Source organism: Neodiprion fabricii, chromosome 3, assembly GCF_021155785.1.
Source record: "Neodiprion fabricii isolate iyNeoFabr1 chromosome 3, iyNeoFabr1.1, whole genome shotgun sequence".
NCBI lineage: Eukaryota > Metazoa > Arthropoda > Insecta > Hymenoptera > Diprionidae > Neodiprion > Neodiprion fabricii.
Window position 1 is genome coordinate 30,649,666 of NC_060241.1, and position 24,183 is coordinate 30,673,848.

Consider the following 24,183-nt stretch of genomic DNA (forward strand, 5'->3'; position numbering starts at 1 on the left):
GTTAATGCTTTAACATTTCTTTTTTCGTCAACAGAACTTCTTCAAAGATCCATGGAATACGTTCGACTTCATTACAGTGATTGGAAGTATCGTCGATGCTCTCGTAATTGAGTTCGGGGTATGTAAAGTTATATTTCCCTCACTCGCCGTATAAACCTGAACACGAAGTTCGAGTGAAGACTTGCTTTAAATACAAGTTTCATTTTATAGCAAATCAGATTGTCGATGAAGTCATCGTAAAAATTCTACTTAAAGGAGGAACAATTTGCATAAATTTGAAAAATAATTCGTTTGTTACACGCATAAATATATTTATGTAAAGCAAGGCTTCCTGTAGCGCGGATTAATCGGGAGCTTTATAGTCAAACTAAAAGTATAATATATGTATAGGTACATACCCTTCAGTTAAATACATCCCTGGTGTCCTTAGGCTTGAACACAAGCGTGAATTTTCGACGTATAACTTTGATGGTTTAAAGCTTCAATTAATTTTTTTTCAAACTGTAAAATTTCAAAAGTGTTATTTTATTGATCAAAATGCCTGAGTAGAAAAAATCACTTTTTCTTTAATTGGGTCGATGCAAATTCGCACCTGTGTTTTAATGAAGGGTTAAAGTCAAGCTTGTGACTTACTTAGGTGAATGGATTGAACAATGCTTTTTATGAGATTGTGCAGATTGAAATACCAGAAGTAGCGATGCCCGATTTATAACGTAAAAGATTAACCTTACTCGGATCATTAGTACACAGCATCTTCTTGCCTCTGAGATTAGTCAGAATAATTATTTACATTCGTTACTACCACTTAGACCACTTTGTTACGATCAACTCTGCACAAACACCTTGTTCAGTTTGTATTGAATGGAAAATGTAAAAGGTATCCTCGTACAGTAAAACCTTTCACACTGTCCTACACGACCAATTTCACCAGGGTACTTCTTTGAAATGCCGTGAAACATTGGCCTGGCCAAAAAATGACAAAACTGTGGCTAAAGAACCGATAGTTTGCACTTCAAGGAAATACCCGTGTACAAATTTAGCTGGCATATCCATAACTTAAGAAAACACATTACACTTACATATTCTGAGTTTATTCCTTTATAGAATCCGGTTGTCTACATCATTAAGTACTTCTTTCCGAAGTCAACCTTGGTAAGAAGCAACACCAACACAGTTAACTACTCTATCCCACCAGTATTTAGCACATGGAACATAGTCTCTACACTCGATCATCACGGAGGTCATAACTTTGAGCCAATAGGCTCAAGGCATTCAATCGAGTTAAAGAAATACTTGAAGAGGAATGCCTTAATTTTTTCATATTCCGACGACACTTACCTACCGGTGTATATCGATGTACGAAACATTGAGAATCTGATTTAAGTCCTGGCAGAGATAGCAGTACACAAATATTAATACATGTCACAGAACACACCTTGCAATGAAATAACGTACACAAGAGTAAGTGATTGCACTGCGTAATAAAGTATAATAAAGAGACGGAGTCTACTGACTGTGAAAATGAATGCTAATTGAAATAAGCAAAGCGATGGAAACCGAAGCAAGTAAAAAATCCAGCATTGACTTTCAATAGAAATCTCAAAAAGAAAAAAAACGGTGAAAGAAACTGAAAAGACACGCACATATTTATCTTGCAGCAAGCACTGATAACAATCCTACACTCATTACGGTGCAAAAGATCCTATTGGCATTGAAACGCCTGAAACACAAACGTCTCTAACTATTAATTTGTTCGTACTTTCTTTTTGTTCTATTTTTACCTTCATTTAAAAGATGGCCGGGAAAATCTTTACAGAGATATTCGGTCTTCTTTCGCAATCGTTGCGTTTCTCTATATGGCTGGTTGAATTTCATGCCAAAGCATTAACTTTGATAAAACGTAAAGGCAATATTAGATTATATTCTATTCTGTGATGAAAACTTTAGATCCTTAGGAATCTAGTCTATTCAAGCGTTTTCATAATAATTGTACTCGTTAACTCAGTATAAAACATAATTCTTGTACAGTAGCTTCATTATAATCAAATGAATAGATTTTTTGCCAATTTGGGAGCAGTCAGTGTTTCTTTTATTATTAATATAACGTTTGTGCTGTTATTTCTTTTTGATATTGCTTCATTAAATAAGTCTCTTCGTTTTATTTGCTATTAAAATTCATATTGAACTGCGGGCAGTTCATCATTACTGAGAAAATCCAACATTCCAACATTCGCACAGCATCGTTAATTATGCAGCATTGCTGGTAATCCCGGAGGATTTCACTGTACAATCGCAAACAAATATTCAAGACACCCACACACCGACATTCTACTTTGAATAAGACGTACTCACATAAATGGTTTCAACCAATTGAGTAGCGGGAATTGATGAACAAATTTTTCCCGTAACAAATTTTTTGAGTGATCAGTAGTTACGTTCTTCCGTCAAGAGAGCTCGACAATCACAATTAAAATAATTCCACAACGTCGAGACGATTCTTCTTAAATTATACAACGTTGAAACCATGAGCGAAGAAGAAATTAAGTACGACTAGAGACAAGCGCACGTCCGTTAACTCGGAACGTTATAATACGTTAGATATTTACTATACAAATACTTGAAAGAAGTCTTCTACACATCGGTGGTAACTTGCATGTTTTCCAAGCAGTAGAATTGCTCTTTTACTTTAACAGACACAAGAAAAAAAAAAAAAACTTTCCTTTCAGGTCAGGTAATATATATTACACTAGGTGCTTTATCATGCAATGTAGTTGCTGTCCACGTATAATAGTATAGTGATTAGTATCCAACAACCTGAAAACCTGCGTCCGTGAAAACTAGAAATTTTCATGCTGTGAAATGCCTCTCACGATAGAAATAATAATTAATGATTGAGTTGGTAAAATGAATAGAATCCTTAACGATGCTTACATCCTTGCATTTATTTCCCACGGATTGATCCGGGGCGCAGCTAATTAGACTCCAACTGCCTTAACCGCGCGATTCTAACATGCATAAGGGATCAGAAGGTCTTGAGACTGTCTTTGACTTAAAACTAAATATGCAGACATCGAAGTAGTAAAAAAGGATTGGAAAACTGATTTATACGCAACATCTAACCGACTCGTATCATTATACATACATATCGATATGGCCAAAAAAAATTATCGGGTAACTTTCGTATTTGGTAAAAGTCGAAACCAACCATAAAGACACATATTGGTGTATATCGTGTAGATTAACTAAAGTCGTCTGTAAGTATCATTGAGCTAAACTGCAATGAAACCAACCAATCGCTGCGTATTCATTAAACAGCTATAGATGTAATAGATATTCATCTTAGATACGCCTGATATATTAAAGCTGAAAAATGAGTGTAACGTTTTGAAATCTTTCTGTCGCTTCGCTCTAGTAGTCTTATCTCAATGTTGTGTGCAAAATTTCAACGATCTTTTGCTCTACATTGATTTTTAAGGTCTACTCGAGTGAAGTCTGTAGATTAAAAGAGCAAGAATTTTGTATGTGTTTCTGAAGTGCAATTTCCTCTGCCCGTTACAGGAAAATTTCATCAACGTCGGCTTTCTGAGATTGTTTCGAGCTGCAAGGTTGATCAAACTTCTACGGCAAGGATATACCATACGAATTCTCTTGTGGACTTTCGTACAATCATTCAAGGTGAAATTTAAACGTCATGGTCATTATCCTCTATTATATAGCTTTTATAATAATTCAACTTCGAGACGTGAATATGTGAAGATTAATTGTAGACATGGTCTGCAAGTAGTGTCTAAATGCTCAACTACATTTGTGCCAATGATTATAAAAGATAAGGAAGACGATACCTGCAAGTTGTATTATACAAGTGAAGGACAAATTCGAGCAAACATTGAATAATTTTTATATCTATTCCAGGCCCTGCCGTACGTTTGTCTTTTGATTGCCATGCTGTTTTTCATCTACGCGATCATCGGAATGCAGGTAAAATACTTTGACTCATGTAACGCGTGTATTTCTATAATGTAATAACAAAGTGCAGAAACTCGATTGATAAAGGAGACTCAATCAGTCTCGCCCAACGATTTCTGAACGGTTCTTTTACACGGTATTTTGTCTGAAAAAATTGATACGCTGTATTATTGATTAAAGTAGGAGGTGCACTAACTCACAACCTTCAATTTCAAGTACGGTGAACGATTACGTCGAATTTCAGTAGCTGATCATTTGTTTTAGAGAATATCGGAATAACCTGTGCAATTAAATGATACTTACGAAGTTATTATGCTTTGATGTTTTACGTTGAACAAATTACGTAGAATCATTGAAAGTGTCGGATACGAACCTGTTGTAGGTTGTTTGAGTTTTACATATTTTTCCATTCAATGATATAATTTTTGTAAATCAAATGTATGAGTGATGTTATTCATCGCGATTGTACGTGTTGTTGGAGCATAAAATTCGATGGCAGCGCCCAAAATCAAACAAGATGCCAAATGTTGGTGATATCATATTTTACCTCTATAGGTATTTGGAAATATAGCCAACGATCCAGCATCTGCGATTGATCGGCAAAACAACTTCCAATCATTCTTCGGCTCTCTATTATTGCTGTTTCGGTGAGTCGAGCAGCTAAACGAAAAACAAGTGTGCGGTGTTTTACAAGTTGAATTTAATTGATGAAACAAACCCAGAGTCAAATATTGCAGCCCAGAAAAGACATTTTCTCCCCTCTAAATATTTAGTTACTCTCGCGAAGAGTCACTTGTGTAAAAAAATTCTACCTTAACTAAATAACGTGGTGACACTGATGCCAGTTACATTGGACATTTGATATTTATCGTATCATGTTCGTATGAAGTGAGGCCCGACGATTAAGCTCTATCACGTTATCGTCGTAATAAGCACCACACGTCAATCCAATGAAGAATTGTATTTCGAATTTTCATTATTCGTGAGTCATCAATAATTTCGGTAAGATTGTGAATTACGAGGTGAATAATTTCACAATATCTATTGTATATACTGAATGATGATTAATTAAGTGGAAGTTGGCAAAGAATAGGTAAGCAAAAAATTTAGAACTCCAGGACAAGAGCAGTGGTTCTCTGTCTATGTCCTGACTGGAATTTAGTTCGGGCAATCGTTAAACACAATCAGTCGCAAGCAACTTCGGGTTTGTCGAAATAACACTCAACACGATCGTCAATGCTTACGCTTTGCGTGACTGCGTTTAACGACTATGTGAACTGAATTCGAACCAGGACATGAGACCCGTTGCTCATGGCCTAGAGCTCTGAATTTTCTGCAACCTCATTTTCTGTCAACTTGCACTTCACTGATGATGAGATCGAACTTTTCGAGGCTGCATTGAAAGTAAGGCGAAAGAAATTACATGTTGTATTAAAGGTAGCTAACTCCTACGTATACGCGTATACTACTACACTGCATCGTAAGCATGGTTTAACAAAAGTAAGCTGCTCGACGTCTTTTAAGCGCTAGATTGTTGGTCAGCTAGTATTGCTTCCCTAACGGGAATCAATTAATCAAATTACTAACCCATCAAATACGTACAGCTGTCGAATCCCGCAGTATTAAATGTGCACTATCATACCTTGAGATCGTAAACTAGGTATTGTAAAATAATTCTGTAACTACAAAACGTTGATGCAGTAGAGTCGGTTATTATTGGTATCAGTTATAAACGTTGTTTGTACTGCCTGCAGGCAATTCGATGTTCCGATAACTTGTGGTTTCGTTCAATCTGTAATTGAGACTCTACTGCATTTACTCGCCAATGAGATTCCCGTAATTTTAGTTACATTTTTGGATAAGTCTATGAGTTGTTATTACAACAAAAATACGAAATGGCTGTATCATGCTTATTGTCTTTCTCGACAAACATCCCGATGAACTGATATGCAAAGTTTGATCACCAATTGTGCGTACTGGTTCTGGGATAGAGTCCGGGTGGATAGAAAACAAAACTGTAACATTCATTTTTCTTCTAAATCATGAATTTCAAGAGTGTTGCCTGGTTCGAAAGTTCATTTTTACGTTTCAATTCACTAGCGGCTGGCCCAGATCCGTTTGTCTTCGGACTAAATTGAAAGTGAAAGATTCATCGAAAGTGAGAAGACAAAATACGAAACGTTTTCTTGGGTTAAGGGTGTAGGAACTAGGCAACGCTCTTAATATCCGTTTGACAATAAGTATGAAACGTAATTTTAACTGTGCTCCAATTCCGAAAGTATGCGCTGTTAACACTGTATGGGTTTTGGTTTCCCTGCTTATCTGGTTAGGTGTTTGGTAACATCAAACTGGATTCTTCAACAGCCATTTCGAAGCACAACAATTTCCAAAGCTTTATACAAGGACTGATGTTACTGTTTAGGTAAGTAACCGTCCTGTATTCAGAAAGGCATTTATTTCGATTAGCAGTTTTTTCTTTCAATTGCGATCTTTCCGCAATGCTTTTCGAATATCCGTTTTTTTCTTCTGCTTTACATATTTTTCAACGATAGTTTATATTGTTGCGGTCTTGAGCACTAGAAATATACGTACATTATTTGAAATCGTAACAACTGCTACTGTAATTTCTGAATTCATTTGTTGTTGAACAGTTCAAGACTGTTCCAATTCCTACCATGGTTTTCATATTTTTTAAATACGTTGCCATTGTTGGTAGAAAATGTAGCATTATGGGATCGTAGAATTTATGTGGCAAGTTTACAATTTTATTTCTCACGAGTAAACCATAAAGAGTTATCGTACAAGTATTATATTTCTGGATATTAGCGTACGTTCCGCTAATGTGAACGAATCATCAATAATCAAGTAGTCGAACCTCGTTACTAGGCTGATTGCTTACGATGCTTATACTTTCGACTAACGCAGTAGGAGGGTGTCAAGCTAAAAGAGTAACTATATTCCAATCTTCCGGTACAGAAAATCGATCAACGATTCATGAAACATTAATTTGGGTCGCAATATAACCCTACTACTTTGTCGGTTTGTTTCATTTCTTAACTCGGTGTTCTGAAAATGTCAGATTGAGTAAAATTGTAATCGTATAACTTGTCGTACCTTCAGATGCGCTACCGGCGAGGCATGGCCGAACATTATGCTGGCATGTAAGAAGGGCCGTCCGTGTGCTCAGCCAAAAGAAGATAATGCTGCGGAAGGATGCGGCTCAAACCTCACGTATGGTTACTTCGTCTCGTTCATCTTCTTTTGCTCGTTTCTGATGCTGAATTTGTTCGTTGCCGTCATCATGGACAACTTCGACTACTTAACAAGAGACTCATCCATATTGGGCGCCCATCATTTGGATGAGTTTGTAAGAATATGGGCCGAATACGACCCGAATGCAACGGGAAAAATACATTACACCGAAATGTATGACATGTTGAAAAACATGGATCCGCCTTTGGGGTTTGGCAACAAATGTCCGAACAGACTGGCGTATAAGAAATTGATTAGAATGAACATGCCGGTAGATGTAGATGGAAAAGTTAACTTTACTACGACCCTGTTTGCACTCATTCGTGAAAACTTGAGCATCAAAATGAGAACAGGCAAGTGTACATTTCTTTCGATAATATCTATTTCACGCAAGCGGAAACACGTAGAGCTCTCATGGTGTTATCGAATTTCTATTATCTTTTATCACACGTGAATTAAGCGTAGATACTTGCGCAATTTGTTCGCTATCTAGCAATCTATCAGACTTACGTGAAATTCTTTCACTTTTTTCCCTAAATTGTAAATTGGTACATGTGCAGCGGAAGAAATGGATCAAGCTGACGATGAGCTCAGAGTTACTATTCAAAACATCTGGCCATTGCAAGCACGGAAAATGCTGGATCTTTTGATACCAAAGAAAGATGGTACGAGCTTTTGTAATTTAAACTATAATTTAAATTCAACCGAATAGATAACTGTGTATTAAGAAATCACGACAAATATTTTTTGCAAGTATAGTTAGTATTTCGCTAACAACCGCAGCAAACTCGTTTATTTGATTAATTATTTACTTTGTCCGTAGAGCTAAACAAGGATAAATTAACAGTGGGTAAGATATATGCAGCTCTCCTGATCCTTGAAAGCTGGAGGACAACAAGGTTTGGTCAAATAGAAGCAACTGGACCACAGGTGAGCCCTTAAGTCGAATAAACATTCAGTATCACATTAAGCAGCGTCTTATCTTATGAACTTGATCATCTTTATCAAAATCCCCTTTTTGCCGAAAAAAATGACGGATCGCAATTTTCTGTGATTATTTTTCATTGTGAATTTCGCAAACTAAAGAGATTATTTGGGGGTAGTAATCTATGAAATTTAGCTGAAATCAAGAAGAATGAATGTTTCTTGTTAGCTTCATCGTCGTAGAATTTGACAGCCGGTGCGAAAATTTTTGCAAAAGTTAGCAATCCTCAAGCTCCCGTAGATTATAGACAAACCTTGAGATCGATTTGTGTTTGTGTAACTATTCAACGCCAATACTTACTAACCAGTTTTGTATTTTGGGAAAATTCTGTTCACCATATGCAACGTTAGCAATAACAACTGAACTCGTATACGAAACATCAGAAAGCAACACCTCTTTTCTCCAGATTATTTATTATTAATTAGGTGGTGATAAAATTTCTAATTGCATATTAAAATGACACAGATACGACCGACACGTGTCGTTTTTTTTGAATCAATAAAAACGGCGTAGCTGAATGCCCTTGTCGACTATTTTTCCAGCTCGTTAACTAAATAACACGATTAATATCTGAACACAAATCGATCTTTGATTCCTATTTCTCAAATTGTAATCATTCCTATGTGCTAAGTAGTGCTGAGATATTTTTTCTGACATTATGTATACATATATACCTGTATAAAAACTGGCCGTGTTTCATGCGATTCATACTCCCATTTTGAGTCTACAGGGTTCAACGTATAATTTTCCACCTTAAATTCAGGAAATAAGCGCATAAATACCTATTTATTAAGGATCGCATACATGGTGATCATTGATTTAAATGAGAGGAAATAACTCCGAAAGTCAATATCTCAACGAAGGTGGATATGAAAATTTGCATTATTGATACACTTGTCAATTCTCTGTCAATTCCGATCAAGGCCGAGCTTTCCGATGCTCTCTGTTGTTGAATTGTATGAATTATAAATATAAGCGAAAATCAGACTTTTATGTCAGTCTTCGTCGTGAAATTACTTGGTGCAGCTCATACAAATGAATCAATGAATGCCATTCATTATTGAATGGCAAAAATATATACATATATATATATAACAACCGTATTAGATGTCGCAAGTTCAATTACTGAATTAGTAAATTCGAAATGATATTTAGATTCTTATTGTTGTCCCCCTCCCTGAACGATTGATTGATACTATATATCACTTGTCAGATTAGAGTGTGCCCCCAACTTTTCCCATGACGTATATAAGTACCAACTACAAAAAAAGGTTAGATAGAAAATTCACTAGAGAAAAAAAGAATGATGCTTGGAAATAGCCATGAGTTTTAATCCTTTTTTTCTGGTAATATTTGACTGGCTGATCAGACGTGATTCCAAACGTCGTTCGTTTCTTGAATGTCGTTTTAACATGACGGTATCGGAGAAGTGAAATGTTATTGATTGAACTTTTACTTTCGAAAACTTGGACTGTGCGAGTTGTTGGTATCTCTATAAATATTCAGACGTAATGTCGGACATCGAATTAAGTTTTTTAAGTGTAGAACAGTTTCGAATAATATCTTTCATTTCTCTGATATTGGAGATTAATTAGGGGGCCTTATTCATATAGTCAATATCCGAATAAGATCTCATTGTTAGTTAGGAGCAGCTGGATGAATACATAGAGTTACTAAGAAAAAATTTGACATTCATTCTAGGAAAGTTAAATTAAACGATCGAACTTAGATAGTGTGGGTTTGATGTATAATTTGTCACGCAAAACATTTAGGTGGTGAAAGCTCTCAATCATCTTTGTGTGTGTTTTCTGTTTTATTTTCAGAATGATAACGATCATATCGATAACGATAATGCCGGGCAAAGTCCTGCAGCCCAGGCGGTAGTACGTTAATTTTTCTCTTACTTCTTTATCCTCGCACACTATTTTATGCATTTTTATCTATTCCTTTTAATAATATTTCGTAGCCAAATGTAAATAACATCTTATTCAGACTTTAAATTCTCAAATTAATAGCTTAAGATCCAACCACACAATTATACGAAAGATTATATTTTCCATATACAAACTAGAGTAAGAGAAATTTTCTTATACTTTATTTATAAGCAATTTCGTAGGTCCTCTCCTTACAATTAGTAATAACGATACTAACCGTTGCTAGACTTGACGTAACTAATGGTGACTCGTCTGAGGAAATAACACAAGCTTGGTGTTCGCAGAAACCGATTTACGGTCAATGTTAATCAGATTATACAGTGCTTCAATATTGAATACGTCTTTATTTCTTTGGTTCTTTACACGTGCGGATGAATTAAATCTCGTTTATTTGGAAATTTCTTTGATGTTCGTGAATAGCGAAACAGGAATGTTAGATCTAATCTTCAAATTTTTATTATTCTACTTGCACATGCCTCAATTTCGAATCAAAAAATTATTTATCTTTTTCAAATTACTGTCATTTATTTAGAATTCTCTCACGATGAGACGTGACCTATTTTTGCGAAAGAGTAAAAAGATAAATTATGCAAAGTCTTCTTACAAGTAATCGTAAAAATTTTATCCTAGAAATGTAATCAGCTGAATAATTTTCTTACATTTGACTACAGTGAAATAATTCACAATTAATTGTTCAGTTCGCCATTAAACCCACGTTAGAAGATACCATTTTCTGCTCCAATATGCTGTACAGACAGTAAAATTCACAAGGACTCGGTCATTTTGATCTTCGAGTTGCGGGAGGATAAATGGTATTTTCACTAAACAATCATATTATCACCCTCAAATAAATTTCCAATTTATTGTACATTCTTATTGAGTTAACTTTTTTTGTCATTCAGTTACTTAGTTTCTAAAATTTAAATCATACTTTTATGTTACTAATACAATTGAGAGAGCATTATCCCAATCACCATTTCAATAACAAAGCTGTTTTGATTTTAATGCAGAATGGAAAAAGTATAATATTATTGTCCTAAAATTGCAAACAAGTTGCAGGAATGGTGGATGTGATATTTCTAGATTTACTCATTACAATTTTTAAACTCTTTGCGCACCTTAGTAAGAACTAGATAATAATCAAATTCCATATAAAATAGTAACTAGATAATCCCATTACAAAAAGACTCCCGTCGAAGTATATTCTAAATGTTGTCCAATTTTATATATCATATACGTAAAAAATAAGAAAAACATTATATCATATAATAACGTCAAATCCAGTAAATTTCTGGATAAAAGCAAAAACAATGTTCAGTTATTGATCGAGTGAAGTCTCCCTCTATAAAATAAAAGTTTTGAGGTATATATGTAAAAATATTTCAGTTAAATTTGATAATCGGCTAATTACGTTTTGCTTCGCTGAAAGCTAACTCCGGCTGATACAATTTAAAAGTTCAAAAATATACAGTTATTACAGCTACAGCTAGTACAAACATATAATTTCCTGTTATATTTTCAGTTTACACTGTAACGATTTTCTGAGAATTGGCATTTATCACTGTGATGAATAAGCAAATGATATATATAATTGTCACACAATGAATTTAGTTCACACACAAATGGTTTCGAATAGCAGTGTGAAAAACACAATAGCCTCCACTATACCCAAAGATGTAATCCATCATATACATGATGTGGACTTTCAAGTTAGTCTGCCTTTTGCCTCAACCCAAGTAGATACACTTTGGACATCATGAAATAGATACAGATAGCGATACTAGATCGACTTTAGAATTTTCCGTATTTTCACAGCACTTTCGATTTGCCTAGATTTTGCTGTTACCTCTAGAAACATATTCAATTTAATAACACTGGCGTACCGACGAAGCAATAAAAGGTTTGTTGTTGATCATCGAACGGAAATTCCACAAATCACATTCACAGTGCGATTTTCGATGGTTACAATATTATGCAAAACCACAGAGAATGCAATTCTTGAAAATTTGGTGGTGTGATTCTAGAGATTTTTAACAGCTTCTGAAAATATGAAAATACGTATTATATATAGTTAGAAAAAAATTTGAATAGACCATTAATGAACTATATAGAATTTTTTGCTTGTTTTTGTGTCTTGATACTTAGAATACATTACCATTATTCTGCTAATGCGAATTTCCAGAAATTAAATAATTAGTGACTTAAAAAATGATTGATCATTACTCTTGAAATTATGACTGCTTTTGTATTTTAAAGTAAGAATATTACGCGAACGTGTTTATAATTTCAATTCATTGTTTTGAATGCATTTTCGTGTAACTATAATATTTAAAAATTATGCATTTTCCATTGCGAATGAAAGTAAAACTGACTCCATGTTTTCTACGCAACTTTTGACGTACGTAATTAAGCGACGCACAAAAATTCAACTACGTTTCAACTACATTATTTTTACTAAACTTTACGAAAATCCTTACCTCAAATTTACCGTAAATATATAGATATACCGGTGGCCATAGTTTCGTTTGTACTGAAATTCTGTGAAAATGTTGGTTATCCAATTAGCATCTGGACTAGCATTCCCATATGATATGGTTTACTAACATTTTTCGGAACTTAAACGTGAAAAGTAAAGAACAACGTCTAAGCACCTGTAGGCATGTTCCCCAAATTACATCCCCGTGTTTGTGTGTAGGTTCGTTCATATATTACTCTGTGGTTGGTGGCTACTTCTTGTACAAGCTTGCGTTTACTTGTACCTAACATTGAACTTGTATTGTACACTCATTTATCCATGTTTCTTACAACGTTTTCAGCATTCACGTATATGTCTAAACTGCAATGTTGCCAACATCGCGTTAGCTTTATTCGACATTGAGAATTATGCAATCAGAAGGTATCACAGACGTTCATCGATTCGTAAAGTTTAAATCAACATTTAACTGTATTTCAATATGCGATTTATTTTTAAACAGTATTTTTGTAGGCAGATTGTTGTGCCGCGGTCGGTACAAATACCCGAATTGAATCTAACGCGACATTGGTACACATTGAACTGTGCATGTTTCATTATTTTTTCTTAATTGCATTTGCAATATCTTATTAATTTGTATGTACTTGTATTATCTTACAATATCTTGACCATATACCCAAACACAACTTATAAATTGAATCCAATATAATATCTAACTTAACAAACATATACAGGCTTTGTAAAATAAAATTATCCCAATCACAAAGGATTGTACGGTATAAATGTAATTTATCTGTGCCGCGATTGTAATTCTGAAACCCGGTGACAAAAAGAGAAACTTTTGATGCTGAGAAAAAACCTGTCTAGCCTCATGTAAATTTTCCATAACAATGAAATTATTGTCATTATAGAAAAATGAAAATACATACGATCGTGCCCGGGGCTGTTGATGCAAATTAACAATACAGCACCAACACCAGTAGTTCAGCTTAACATCTTATTCAGAAATCGTACTTACACTTTGCAGTTACTGATCTCTCCAATACGTATAAATCAAAATAGATGCGAGAGCAATGAATTCGTTTTCAAATTACCATCACAAAATTGATTGGAAAATTGCGTAATTGCCGGCATTTATACGGTACACCCTTGCGATGTAATAAAAAATATTTAAATAAATAACATTACCTTCAATTCACACTCAGCACCGTCACACTTTGGCATGGTTTGAGACATTTTTACAATCTCTTTCAAACTCGACTTGATCTTTTTCACTTTTAATGCCTGGGGGATGATACATTTATGGTATACATATTATATCGATATCGCTATTGGGTAAAGCCTGTATGTGGGTGAAGGTACCATCTCGTGACGGGTAAAGTATTGTGACTTTGACACGGGTTTCGCACATTCGAACAGCGTTCAACCTTCTTCAACTGTCTCCTGGATATGGCCGGCGTCAACCATACTGGAGGAAATAATCACGGCACGCAACCCGGTGATAGCCGAGCTAATAGCTTAGAGCCCCCGCCAGGACCAAGCGGGGACTTGAGAGGGGAGCGCAGAGAGCTAAGGGATGAAGAAGAAGGGGCCCTAGGGGCTCTTGCTGCCGCCGAGCAAAGACGACAGCGTAGCATCAGGTTCGCAAACATTATACAGCCGTACGTGCGTTTGTCGCCTAACAAAATCGGCCTAGTTATTTAGTAGATTTATATCGACCGACCGAGGTGATTAATCGATCCGTTCTTTTCTCTCCCTCAGGAACAAAAAGGTGAACTGGATTGTGTCCCATCCGTACGATAAACTAGGCAGCAGCGGAGAGAGTAGCCAGGGAGGGGGTGGGAGTGGGGGTGTAGTTAACAACCTCGATCGAGCTCCCGAGCTAGAACCGTTGTTAGCCGAGCCCTCTCAGGAGTACCTACGCTACGATAACAGCTACCACCGACCCTCGTACTACCAACACCACCAGAACACCACTTTCGTACCTCGCTCCTCAATCCGTTACCTCAAGGTCTCGGTTCCAATCCTAACTCAACTCACTCTTTCGTACTGTCGAGTCAATATTTTCCAATTATCAATTGCCGTTATTTCTTCATGATAACACCCTCGTTAAATACGTACCATGTGTGTATTCTCTCTCCAAATTTTTGCGAATACCACTTAACAATGATGATTGATAATTTTGTTAAGAGTATTCTGATCAACGCCACGAAACGTTCAGTTGCCTCACTTTTAATCGGTAGTACCACACCGAATAGTACAGCCTTATTCTTTATACGCTATGCCGATTGAATACCAAAGCAGATTTATCGTACATGAATTTATATGTTAGGTATAGATTCTAGAACCAAATACTACATAGTTTCTGTCGATAGAATTCCTTTATGTTTCGTATGAATTTACCCAAAATATTATAATTACAAGTAGATTCTAGACCAACACGTCCGATCGTTTTAGGGAAAGTACAAATGTAGACGCCATTTCAATTCTATGCAGCTAATCGTGGGCTTCGTTAGTAACATGTGACGAGACTTCCAAAAATTGAGTTATTGATGTACGTACACTTGAGGATGGCGGTACAAACGGAATCGAACGACGTAATAGTAACCGCTGTGTATTCCTCAGATCTAAATAGTACAAGACGAGACATAAACCCTCAAGTTATAGTACTTTTCGTCAGGTATTCATATCCACCACTTACACTACCAACTAGATGTGTTAGAAGAATAGAAATTGTCCCACCCTTCCCTAGCTGCTTTCACCTTCATGGTGTTAGTGTAATTATGAATATTATTGGATATATCTTTTCACCTTGTAAAAGGTCCCTTTATATGCGAGTGGTAAGTATGGGGCACTTATGCGTTCGACACTAGTGATTTCAGTGATTTGACTCCTTAATTATTACCTGATGCATGAGCATGGGAACGCATGACATAGAGTTTCTCTTATACATTCCAATTTTAGTGTTCTATACTACATTACACTGAGAGTATACATGGAAATATTGTCAGTCGTTTGAAAAGATTTTGAACATTTTATACACAGTGTGACTAATCGATCTGTATTCAACGATATTGTGCGAGACAGAGCGGTTATACAGTTAGCTGGATCTTTTTGCTCCATTTTTATACCATAAAAGTTGAATCATCCGATTAAAGAACTCGCGATTTATGTAACGAAGCGTTCGTCCGTGCTTAGCGGCAATTAAATTAGACGTTTCAAAACCATTCAAAAGACATGACATCTTCAAACTCGAGGCAAAAGGCGTGATACTAAAGTTTATGGCTTAAAAGCTGTTCTGAAAAAAAAGTTGAGACATCATTTTGTAAGTCAAGATTTCGAGCCAATTACAGATCCTTCCTCTTTTTCCTAGCATGCAGCAAATGACGGAACGTATTCTCATGATGTGATTTCTTTAGATGGAGCTACAGGACGTGGTAGTTAGCGAATCTCGAGCTGGGAGCCTTGAAAGTTTAACGCATCCTGGCGAAAGGCTGCACCCTCATCATCCAATATCTCAACAGAGACATCATTCTAGGTCACCCAGCTTAAGGTATCCCTCTTCATCCCTCAGTTACACCCAAGATTACGCTTTCTTTGACTTGGAGGAACAGTGTTCGATCTCAAATTAGTTTTGGAGCTAAATGTTGTCGTCAATTTATAGAAAACACTCTCCGATCTTGCATAGATCGCCATCGCCCAGACGGCATAGATACGATCATCGTGTTCATCATTATCACGAGGGTCCCGGATTCAGCGACACAGTTAGTAACGTCGTTGACATTCAAAGGCACTCACAGCATCCGCATGGCTCCCAGTATAATCATCGGCATAGAGTACGAGGTGAGTGCGTTATTTTCATTGCACTGCTCTCTCACATGGTTTTGTCTTTTATTTTGTGCTACAAATTGTATTCTTTTGTTTTTCCATTTCAAACGGATGCGAGACTTTCAATTATTCGCGCATCATCGTAAGAATTGATCGTAAACTGGTCTGTTTGACTTGATCTACCGAATAGTGGGTACTTTATGACATAGTCGAAAATACCAATGATCCATGGTGACACGTATATCTTCACCTGGCTCAGTCGTTACGATTCGAATAAAAGTATCGAGACATTCACGTATTCACGTCGAAGTTGTTCCTTTTTTCGTTACGTGAGAATTGCACATGTTTCATTGAAGCAGCGGGAAAGCTTTAATTGTAGATTCATTGTTTGATTTTGTCTATGAAGCGGGTCACGTCACCATCCACAAATAAACCATGTAATTTGCCATACATACATTAGCACCGCAAATATAATTTTTGTATCACGGTGCTGCTACTTAACAAGGTTTCCTGAAGTAACTTGAAACAACTTGCATCATTCTCTTGAGCATACGTAGGAAACTACCCACAATTACAAACATGTTTTTTAAATTAACGTCTTGCATTTAATTCGTACAAATGAATTGTTTAGTTAACAATCGGTTAGCTAAATTTGGTCTCAAATTAAAACTGATATTTGCAAAGTTGCTCAACGTTCCTTGATGTAATATATTGTTTTATTTTGTTCTGTTTTGCGCTACATAGACTATTACGACTTCTGCAACTATTACGACGATGGTAATTTTACTGTTTAACCTTGGCATTACACCTTTTATCATCTGCTATGTTTTCTATTTCCAATCAATAGTCGCTCATCTGTAAAGTTACAAACATTGTACATACCACTTAGTTCAACATGTCACGTAAAAATATTACAGTCCCAAGCATACAATATGAAAAAAAACGGTGAAATTACTTATTCAAGAATCCTTTTATTCAGTTACTTGTGCTTACGAAAAGACTTGACAATCCTCAGTAACATTATCCAAATTCCTTTAATGTGAAAAATAATGTACACACTGTATACACATATATGCACAAACGAATTGCATGCAGAATTCGTTAATGTACTAACACCGAAGAAATGCTGATTGCTTTTTTCGTAGTCAACATAGTATTATTATTCATCTTTACAACATTGCCTTTGTATATTTGACCTATCGCAGCCATCGTTAGTATATTTCTGTAACTCGTTAAATAGAAAACGTTGATAGGGTTCGTAATCTTGAACACAAAACAGTAGATTCTGATTTTGAAATTCGAAATCTGTAAGCAGTAAACGACTAACGAGGGTTTGCGATGGATGCAGATCTACATTCACTTCGAAAATTCATAATTTTGCATGAAAGATGACGCGGGCAATGATCTAGGATTAGAAATATGTTTACCGCTAAATATTATTTATCTTTTGGACTTTCACTGTCATATTTACCACGTCAGGTGCAGCTTGTTATCCGTACATTGTCAGCTTATACAGTTTGTTTGATAAAAATTTCAATCCATCTTACGAACCTGTCAGCCTTCTCATAACATACTAACATCAAACAGCTTCATAGTTTACACCGACTTGACCATAAATCCCACGTAGAGTTGCACTTTAACAATAATCTTGTAAATATAGTGAGAAACGGAGTGTGATGCGAAAAGACTCAAAGCCCTTACAGTTCGTTGTCGTGTAAAATGAAACCCTGACACTGATCCCCGACTTGGATGTTATTTTCGGTAGTATGTCGGTACCCGTTTCGATCCTCCGTCATACGTCGAACACACATGTATACGGTATGATTGAAGTGCGCTAACCGAAACACTTGGACAGGTTCGTGGAGCGCCTCGACGAGTCCAGCCAGATCACCCAGCCCGGTTCACAGGATGGGTCACAGTCAACATTACGGAACTACGAGCCTCGAGCAGCGGTCCCGGTCACCGAGTCCCGTCGGTGGGCGACAACCGGCGCACACGCATCACCCTCACCAGCACAGCTATCCGGTCCTCGTTACCAGAAGAGGTCAAGGTAGAAGGTTGCCGCCAACCCCTAACAAGCCGTCGACCCTCCAGCTGCAGCCTGCGAACATAAACTTTCCAAAGTTGAACGCATCGCCGACTCACGGACCACACGTGACGCATGCACCGCAAAACTCGCACGTACCTCCTCCCACGATACCCTTGAGCCATTGCCCGTTGAGCTTCGAACAAGCTGTGGCAATGGGCAGAGGTGGAAGGCTGCTACCGAGTCCGGTGCCGAACGGCTACAAGCCGCCACCCTCGCAGCCGAAGCAGAGAGCGCCGAGATCAAGGCACTCGGACAGCGACGAAGACGATTGGTGCTAGCCAATATGGGACCCTGGATTGTCGAGTGAAGAACTGGACTTACCTAGGGATTTGTCGGTATGCGCGTAGTGAGAATATGAATTTTCGTGTCTCGGTATTTTAAATGCGGTCGCTCGTGACGCGGAGGACGCTAAGTAAATATAAATATAAATAACGACAACAACAATAATAATAATTATAATAATGATAACAATAACAACAACAACAACAACAACAACAACAACAACAACAACAATAATAATAATAACGAACTGCCGAGAGCTACGGGAAAAGTTTCGACGTATAATGTATAGTAAGAGGTGAAAAATCAAATTGTTGTATTAATCAGCTGTTTTATCCTCGTTATGATTATCGTTATTTTCTTCGATCGATTTGTCACCTCAAAAGTCCGGTGAACGAACTTCGTTGTGACTGCAAAATTTTTCATCTTCAAACTTCCAGGAAGCAGACTTGTGTGAGGAAAGAAAAAAACAAAGTGCTAAGAACTCTTTAAAAAATTCTCTAGTATAAAAATTTACCAAAGGCTTGTTTTATAAAAGAACGAACTGATAATAAGACAGAAGACTTTGGAAAATACGTTATGTAAATTTTCCGTATGAAGATACATCGTGCGCCGGTGATCAGTAAAGAGAGTTAAAAAAATTTGAAAAAAAAAAAATCATAAACGTTCAAAACAAACCTGCCAGAATAGATCATTCGAATTTGTACGGAATCGCTAACTGAATCTTCATATGCAATACCGGTTATATTACAATCAAACCCTTTCATTCTTTAAACACAAAGTATGTCTAGAATTGATATGACAACTCATTTATCAGGGTATAATCACGATGAGAGTCGTGCTCTTAATGAACGTGAATATATTTTAATCATAGAATGGCAAATTTTAATTACTTCGTTAGTTTCTTTAAAACACATCTCTCATTATCTAGAATCGGAAAGTTTACAAACAATTTTTACTTCAGTTTCTTACTGGCCATTTATCAAAACTGAATGCTTGAATCATTGTTACGTTCGTTCTCGGCACGGACAATGTGTATTTATCATCAATGCATGAGCTGCAAATCTAAGTACAGTTTTCGTTTAGATTTATTGTCATTGATACGATGGAGAAATATTAGCTAAAAAAATAAGAAAAATCAACAATGGTGATTGAAAAGTGTATAGCCAAATTGGTTTACTCTACGCTGCAATTAGCGACATTCGTAACCCAATTCTTAATGTGTTTATTCACTAATAGTTAGACTTCATCAGTCAGCGCCATTTCATTAAATAAGTCAAAATACGCTGTGAGATATATGAAATTAAGCATATGCCTGCAGAGTGATCATCATCAATGAAAAATAACAACAGTTGTGAATACCGATCAAGGTGTGACTATAAACCATGCATAGATTTATTCAAGTTTTTTCTTAGCCTTTTTTTCTAGTACGATTTTTCAAAATTCGAGATTAGGTGTAACGGAAAAATACTTTCAAAAGCATACGGAGTTCACAATCAGTACAATTCACTAGTTCAATTTTCAAATTGTGTTGTTACTTTATTCGGCAAAATCCTGTACGCGTCTACATATATGTGTATTTGCAGTTACAATTTGTTGTTTATTTCTAACCATTTTAACGTGTAAAGTTCAGACATGACACACGAGTTATGCTGACAAAAACATGACACGTGACACACACACACAGACACAAAAATGTACAAGTTTTATTCCAGTTTAAATACATAAAATCCTAGTCAACGAACTAAATCATTATCAACGTAAAAAAAAAAAAACAAACATTCTTATGAATCTCTGCACTTGTAAAATATTGCATATAAATTACTATAACACGTGCTACGTATTACTAAACATAATAATAAATAATAATACATTTATTTATAAAATAATTAAACTTGTCCTTTCGGGATATTAACACGTTATATACTGCCAATCGTACGAGGTGTTTAAGAAAGAAGTTTGGTACGAAATGAGTAGAATTGTCTCCATAAAAAAGTTAGTTTTCAGTATTTCATGCTTGCGTGGGGCAAATCTGTGTGAAACGCGTATATATGTAGTATATTGATATGGTCAGGCTGACGCAACCATTGCGTTGTGTTAAGAGACTTTTAAAGACTGCAGTCGCATATTTATATATCGTTTGCAATATGATTATTCGATACTCGATACGTGGATTTTGCATCCTTTTTTTATCTACCGACAAGAGCGAAAGGATCGATCACTGATTCGAATGTTCCGAATTTGAAACATTTAAAACGTGGCAGCAGAGCTACCAGATATAATTTGAATTTTTATTCCGAACGGAGCAAGCAATATTTGCAGATATTTCTGAATTAAAATACGTACTTTTATTGTTCAGAGATTCAACAAAATAAACCTTATAAACTGCGAACCTTGTATCGTTATAGTGAAAATGCTTATTAACGTGATATCATTGTTTCTGCGTATGATTGGTAGATTTTTGCTAACACAGTATTTCAAAATTGGGAATCAGTTTGTTTCTTGAATGAGGGGCACATTGAAAAAAAAAAGAAAGAATGCAAACTCCATGGATCAAGATATCATTAAAGCATATTGAATTCCATATACATCGAGTCTTGGGAATCATGCATACATTGCATTTGATTATATATCGGTTCATGGTCCATAATATCTCGATTCGGTCTCCGTGGATTTGGCGCGAAACAATTTCAAATATTAGCACGTTGTCGGCACTATCCAAATGCATGTATGCATTTTATCTAAAGACTGTACTTAGGAAGCAAGCACTTTACAAGCCTCTTAATTTAGTCACGCTGATTTTGAATCAGAACCGCGTGATTCCTTCCCTTAAGTGCTTTTACCAACTCAATCGTACTTCGTATGTCCCATAATGTTGCTATGAGTATAAAGAAAAAAAAAGAAAAAAAAAAAACAAATATTGAAAATCTCGTTCATTCCTCATTGAAAAAAAATCATGGATGTACTTAACAGGAATTCATCCAAAAACTTCGAAAAAAAAAAGTATAAGATTAAATATTATTACAATGTTTTTCTGTGATAAATCCAAATCTTAGTACAAGGGGTCACACCTCTTGAATCGCAGCTGGACGATTAATCTCGAAGTGTTTGTAACAATATTAAAATTAAAATAAATAATTTAATCTTTACCTAGTCTTATGCAAGCAGATGACCAAGACCTTAACGATGAACTAACGTTAAAAATAATAAATTAAATAATAACAAACAAAGAAAAAAAAAAAAAAGAAAAAAAAACGGGGAAAAAAAAAAAGAAAAGACTCTTGTAGGTGATTAAGAGTGTAATAAAATGCTGTAGTCAGGACTGTGCGTATGTAAGAGGTATCTAAAGTGAAAACTTTTAGCACATAAATGAATAATTAATGAGGTAAAAAGTAGCTGTTTCTATACGATACTATTGATACATAGCATGTCGCCATTTTCTTATATGAAAATTCATACTCGCAAAGTATACATATTATAAATATATGAAAACGCTGTGCCTGAAAGTTATAGATTGACAAGTCCATTTTTCCCAAATATTTGCACTATTTAATTTTCGCATACGGACTTGTCAGTAACCGATCGAATATAATTTGTCTAATTTCTTGACTACTTTCATCCGAGTAACATGCTACACATGCAGGTCCAGAAATGTGTAGAATGTACTATCGATATACCTTTTTGTTCTGAAACACACCGACATGACACGCGCGTCCCATTTAATCTTGTAAATAGAGCTTTTGTGATAATGATAATCGTCATTTTATTTTTCGAGTTTTCTTTGTGGACTTGGCACTCTATAAATCTCAGTTGCTGGTTATAACTAATATAAATATTAAATTACCATTAATACATCAGACTGCTCCCGTGCATTTTTTGCGTCACCATGTTTATTGTCTCTTGAACGTTCAAGTATAATTATTATCCTGATTATTACAGTTCTTAAAATCATTAAAGTTATAAATATTAATAAAAGACATACTTATGTGAAAATACTGTAATATACACAATTACACAAAACATGAATTATACAAATTATAAATATTACCATGTAAAAGTATATAGATATACGAAATTATAATATAATATTATAATATATATATATATACGTACATATATATATATATATATATATATGTATATTGTACAGTACCGTCGATTTCAATTTCAGATATTTTCGTGTGGTATATTAAATCGCGCTAAAAACCAGTTGGATATATGAAATCGATTGTACAAAACAGCAAAGTATTCGCGCAGCTAGCAACTCTCTCGACTTGTTCAAAATGCCCATTGATTAGTGAGAGAAAAATCTTTAATAAATTAACTAACTTATATCAAACGATTTCATTACTTGCATTTAATAAAGACACGTAAATATTACAATTAAGAGTTTTTCTACTTATCTATATGGTAAAAAAAAAAAAATATATGAAAACGTATTATATTAATTAATGCCCTGTCGATAATAATCACATTTGTCACCAGTCAGTCAGGCTCTGAGACTCGGAGGCCTATATAAAGTTTGTTCATTGCTAATAAACATCTTGTTATATAATTTTCCTTACCTAATGCGTAGAATAATATTTATTTAGGTACGATTTGAAAATGTTTGCCTTATGTTGTAAATTTAATATTTCAAGGGGTGATTATTTATGTTAATTAAAGCACTGTACTTACAACTCAAAGTTACAAACAATAACGTCATAATGGTTGTCCAAGATGTTCGGAAATAATTGCATTTCATTATCAACGGTAGATTGTTTTTCACGATCTTATCATCTAGCGCATTTAATTGAGGTGCCGAGATTCTCAGGCTTACTGAAAGAAACTAAACTCTCATAGAAAATTACTCTCTGTATTTAAAGATTAAAGTAAAAAAGTATCCTATATGATGAATCATTAAATTTGTAACAAAAGTTGCCTTAATAACTAACACTCGTAATCGTGGTTTGCGAAACTCTTGTCTTAAATACGTTAACATTTTTTTGCGTTTCATAACAAATGTAATACAGTTGGACATAGTTTCATTATGACTAGAAGACATGGTATTATCGATGCTGCCAAGAAAGTTACGCTTTAAAAGAAAAGAATGGAAATTTAATTTTCTTTTCGGGTATCGCGCTGTAAGTCGTTACCAAAGAAACACTGCTAACTCTTTTCTTGTTTTGCACAAACAACATTATTGTGCCAGTAGTCACTATATTCCATACGTAAGGATTATTATTTTATCTTTGAAGCTGTTATATTCACTTGCCATTATTTGTTCGTTAATAATTAACCATTTCTTAGTATTAATTTCGAACCTTGAAAAAGGACGTACCTATATTTGTAAATACGTAAAGCATGTATATGTGTTTGTACAACGGGAGCTCATATT

General features: G+C 35.4%; 1 protein-coding gene across 7 annotated transcripts in view; it reads left to right on the top strand.

Annotated features, from left to right (window-relative positions):
* LOC124178820 (voltage-dependent calcium channel type A subunit alpha-1) overlaps positions 1-22,082 on the top strand; it is a 118,321-nt gene extending 96,239 nt beyond the window's left edge. For 2 of the 7 annotated variants that reach the window (XM_046562503.1, XM_046562505.1), the window contains exons 21-34: positions 35-118; positions 3,559-3,675; positions 3,913-3,978; positions 6,297-6,388; positions 7,087-7,571; positions 7,779-7,883; positions 8,042-8,148; positions 10,027-10,086; positions 14,030-14,250; positions 14,372-14,621; positions 16,030-16,163; positions 16,275-16,453; positions 17,183-17,215; positions 18,294-22,082. In XM_046562503.1, coding sequence (XP_046418459.1) covers positions 35-118; positions 3,559-3,675; positions 3,913-3,978; positions 6,297-6,388; positions 7,087-7,571; positions 7,779-7,883; positions 8,042-8,148; positions 10,027-10,086; positions 14,030-14,250; positions 14,372-14,621; positions 16,030-16,163; positions 16,275-16,453; positions 17,183-17,215; positions 18,294-18,805 — 2,445 coding nt within the window. In that variant the 3' untranslated portion in view covers positions 18,806-22,082. Of the gene's footprint in view, positions 1-34; positions 119-1,104; positions 1,153-3,558; positions 3,676-3,912; positions 3,979-4,521; positions 4,614-6,296; positions 6,389-7,086; positions 7,572-7,778; positions 7,884-8,041; positions 8,149-10,026; positions 10,087-14,029; positions 14,251-14,371; positions 14,622-16,029; positions 16,164-16,274; positions 16,454-17,182; positions 17,216-18,293 lie in introns of all 7 variants that reach the window. The other 5 variants (XM_046562507.1, XM_046562508.1, XM_046562502.1 and 2 more) reach the window with 4 other exon arrangements.
* The last annotated feature ends 2,101 nt before the right edge of the window (positions 22,083-24,183 follow it).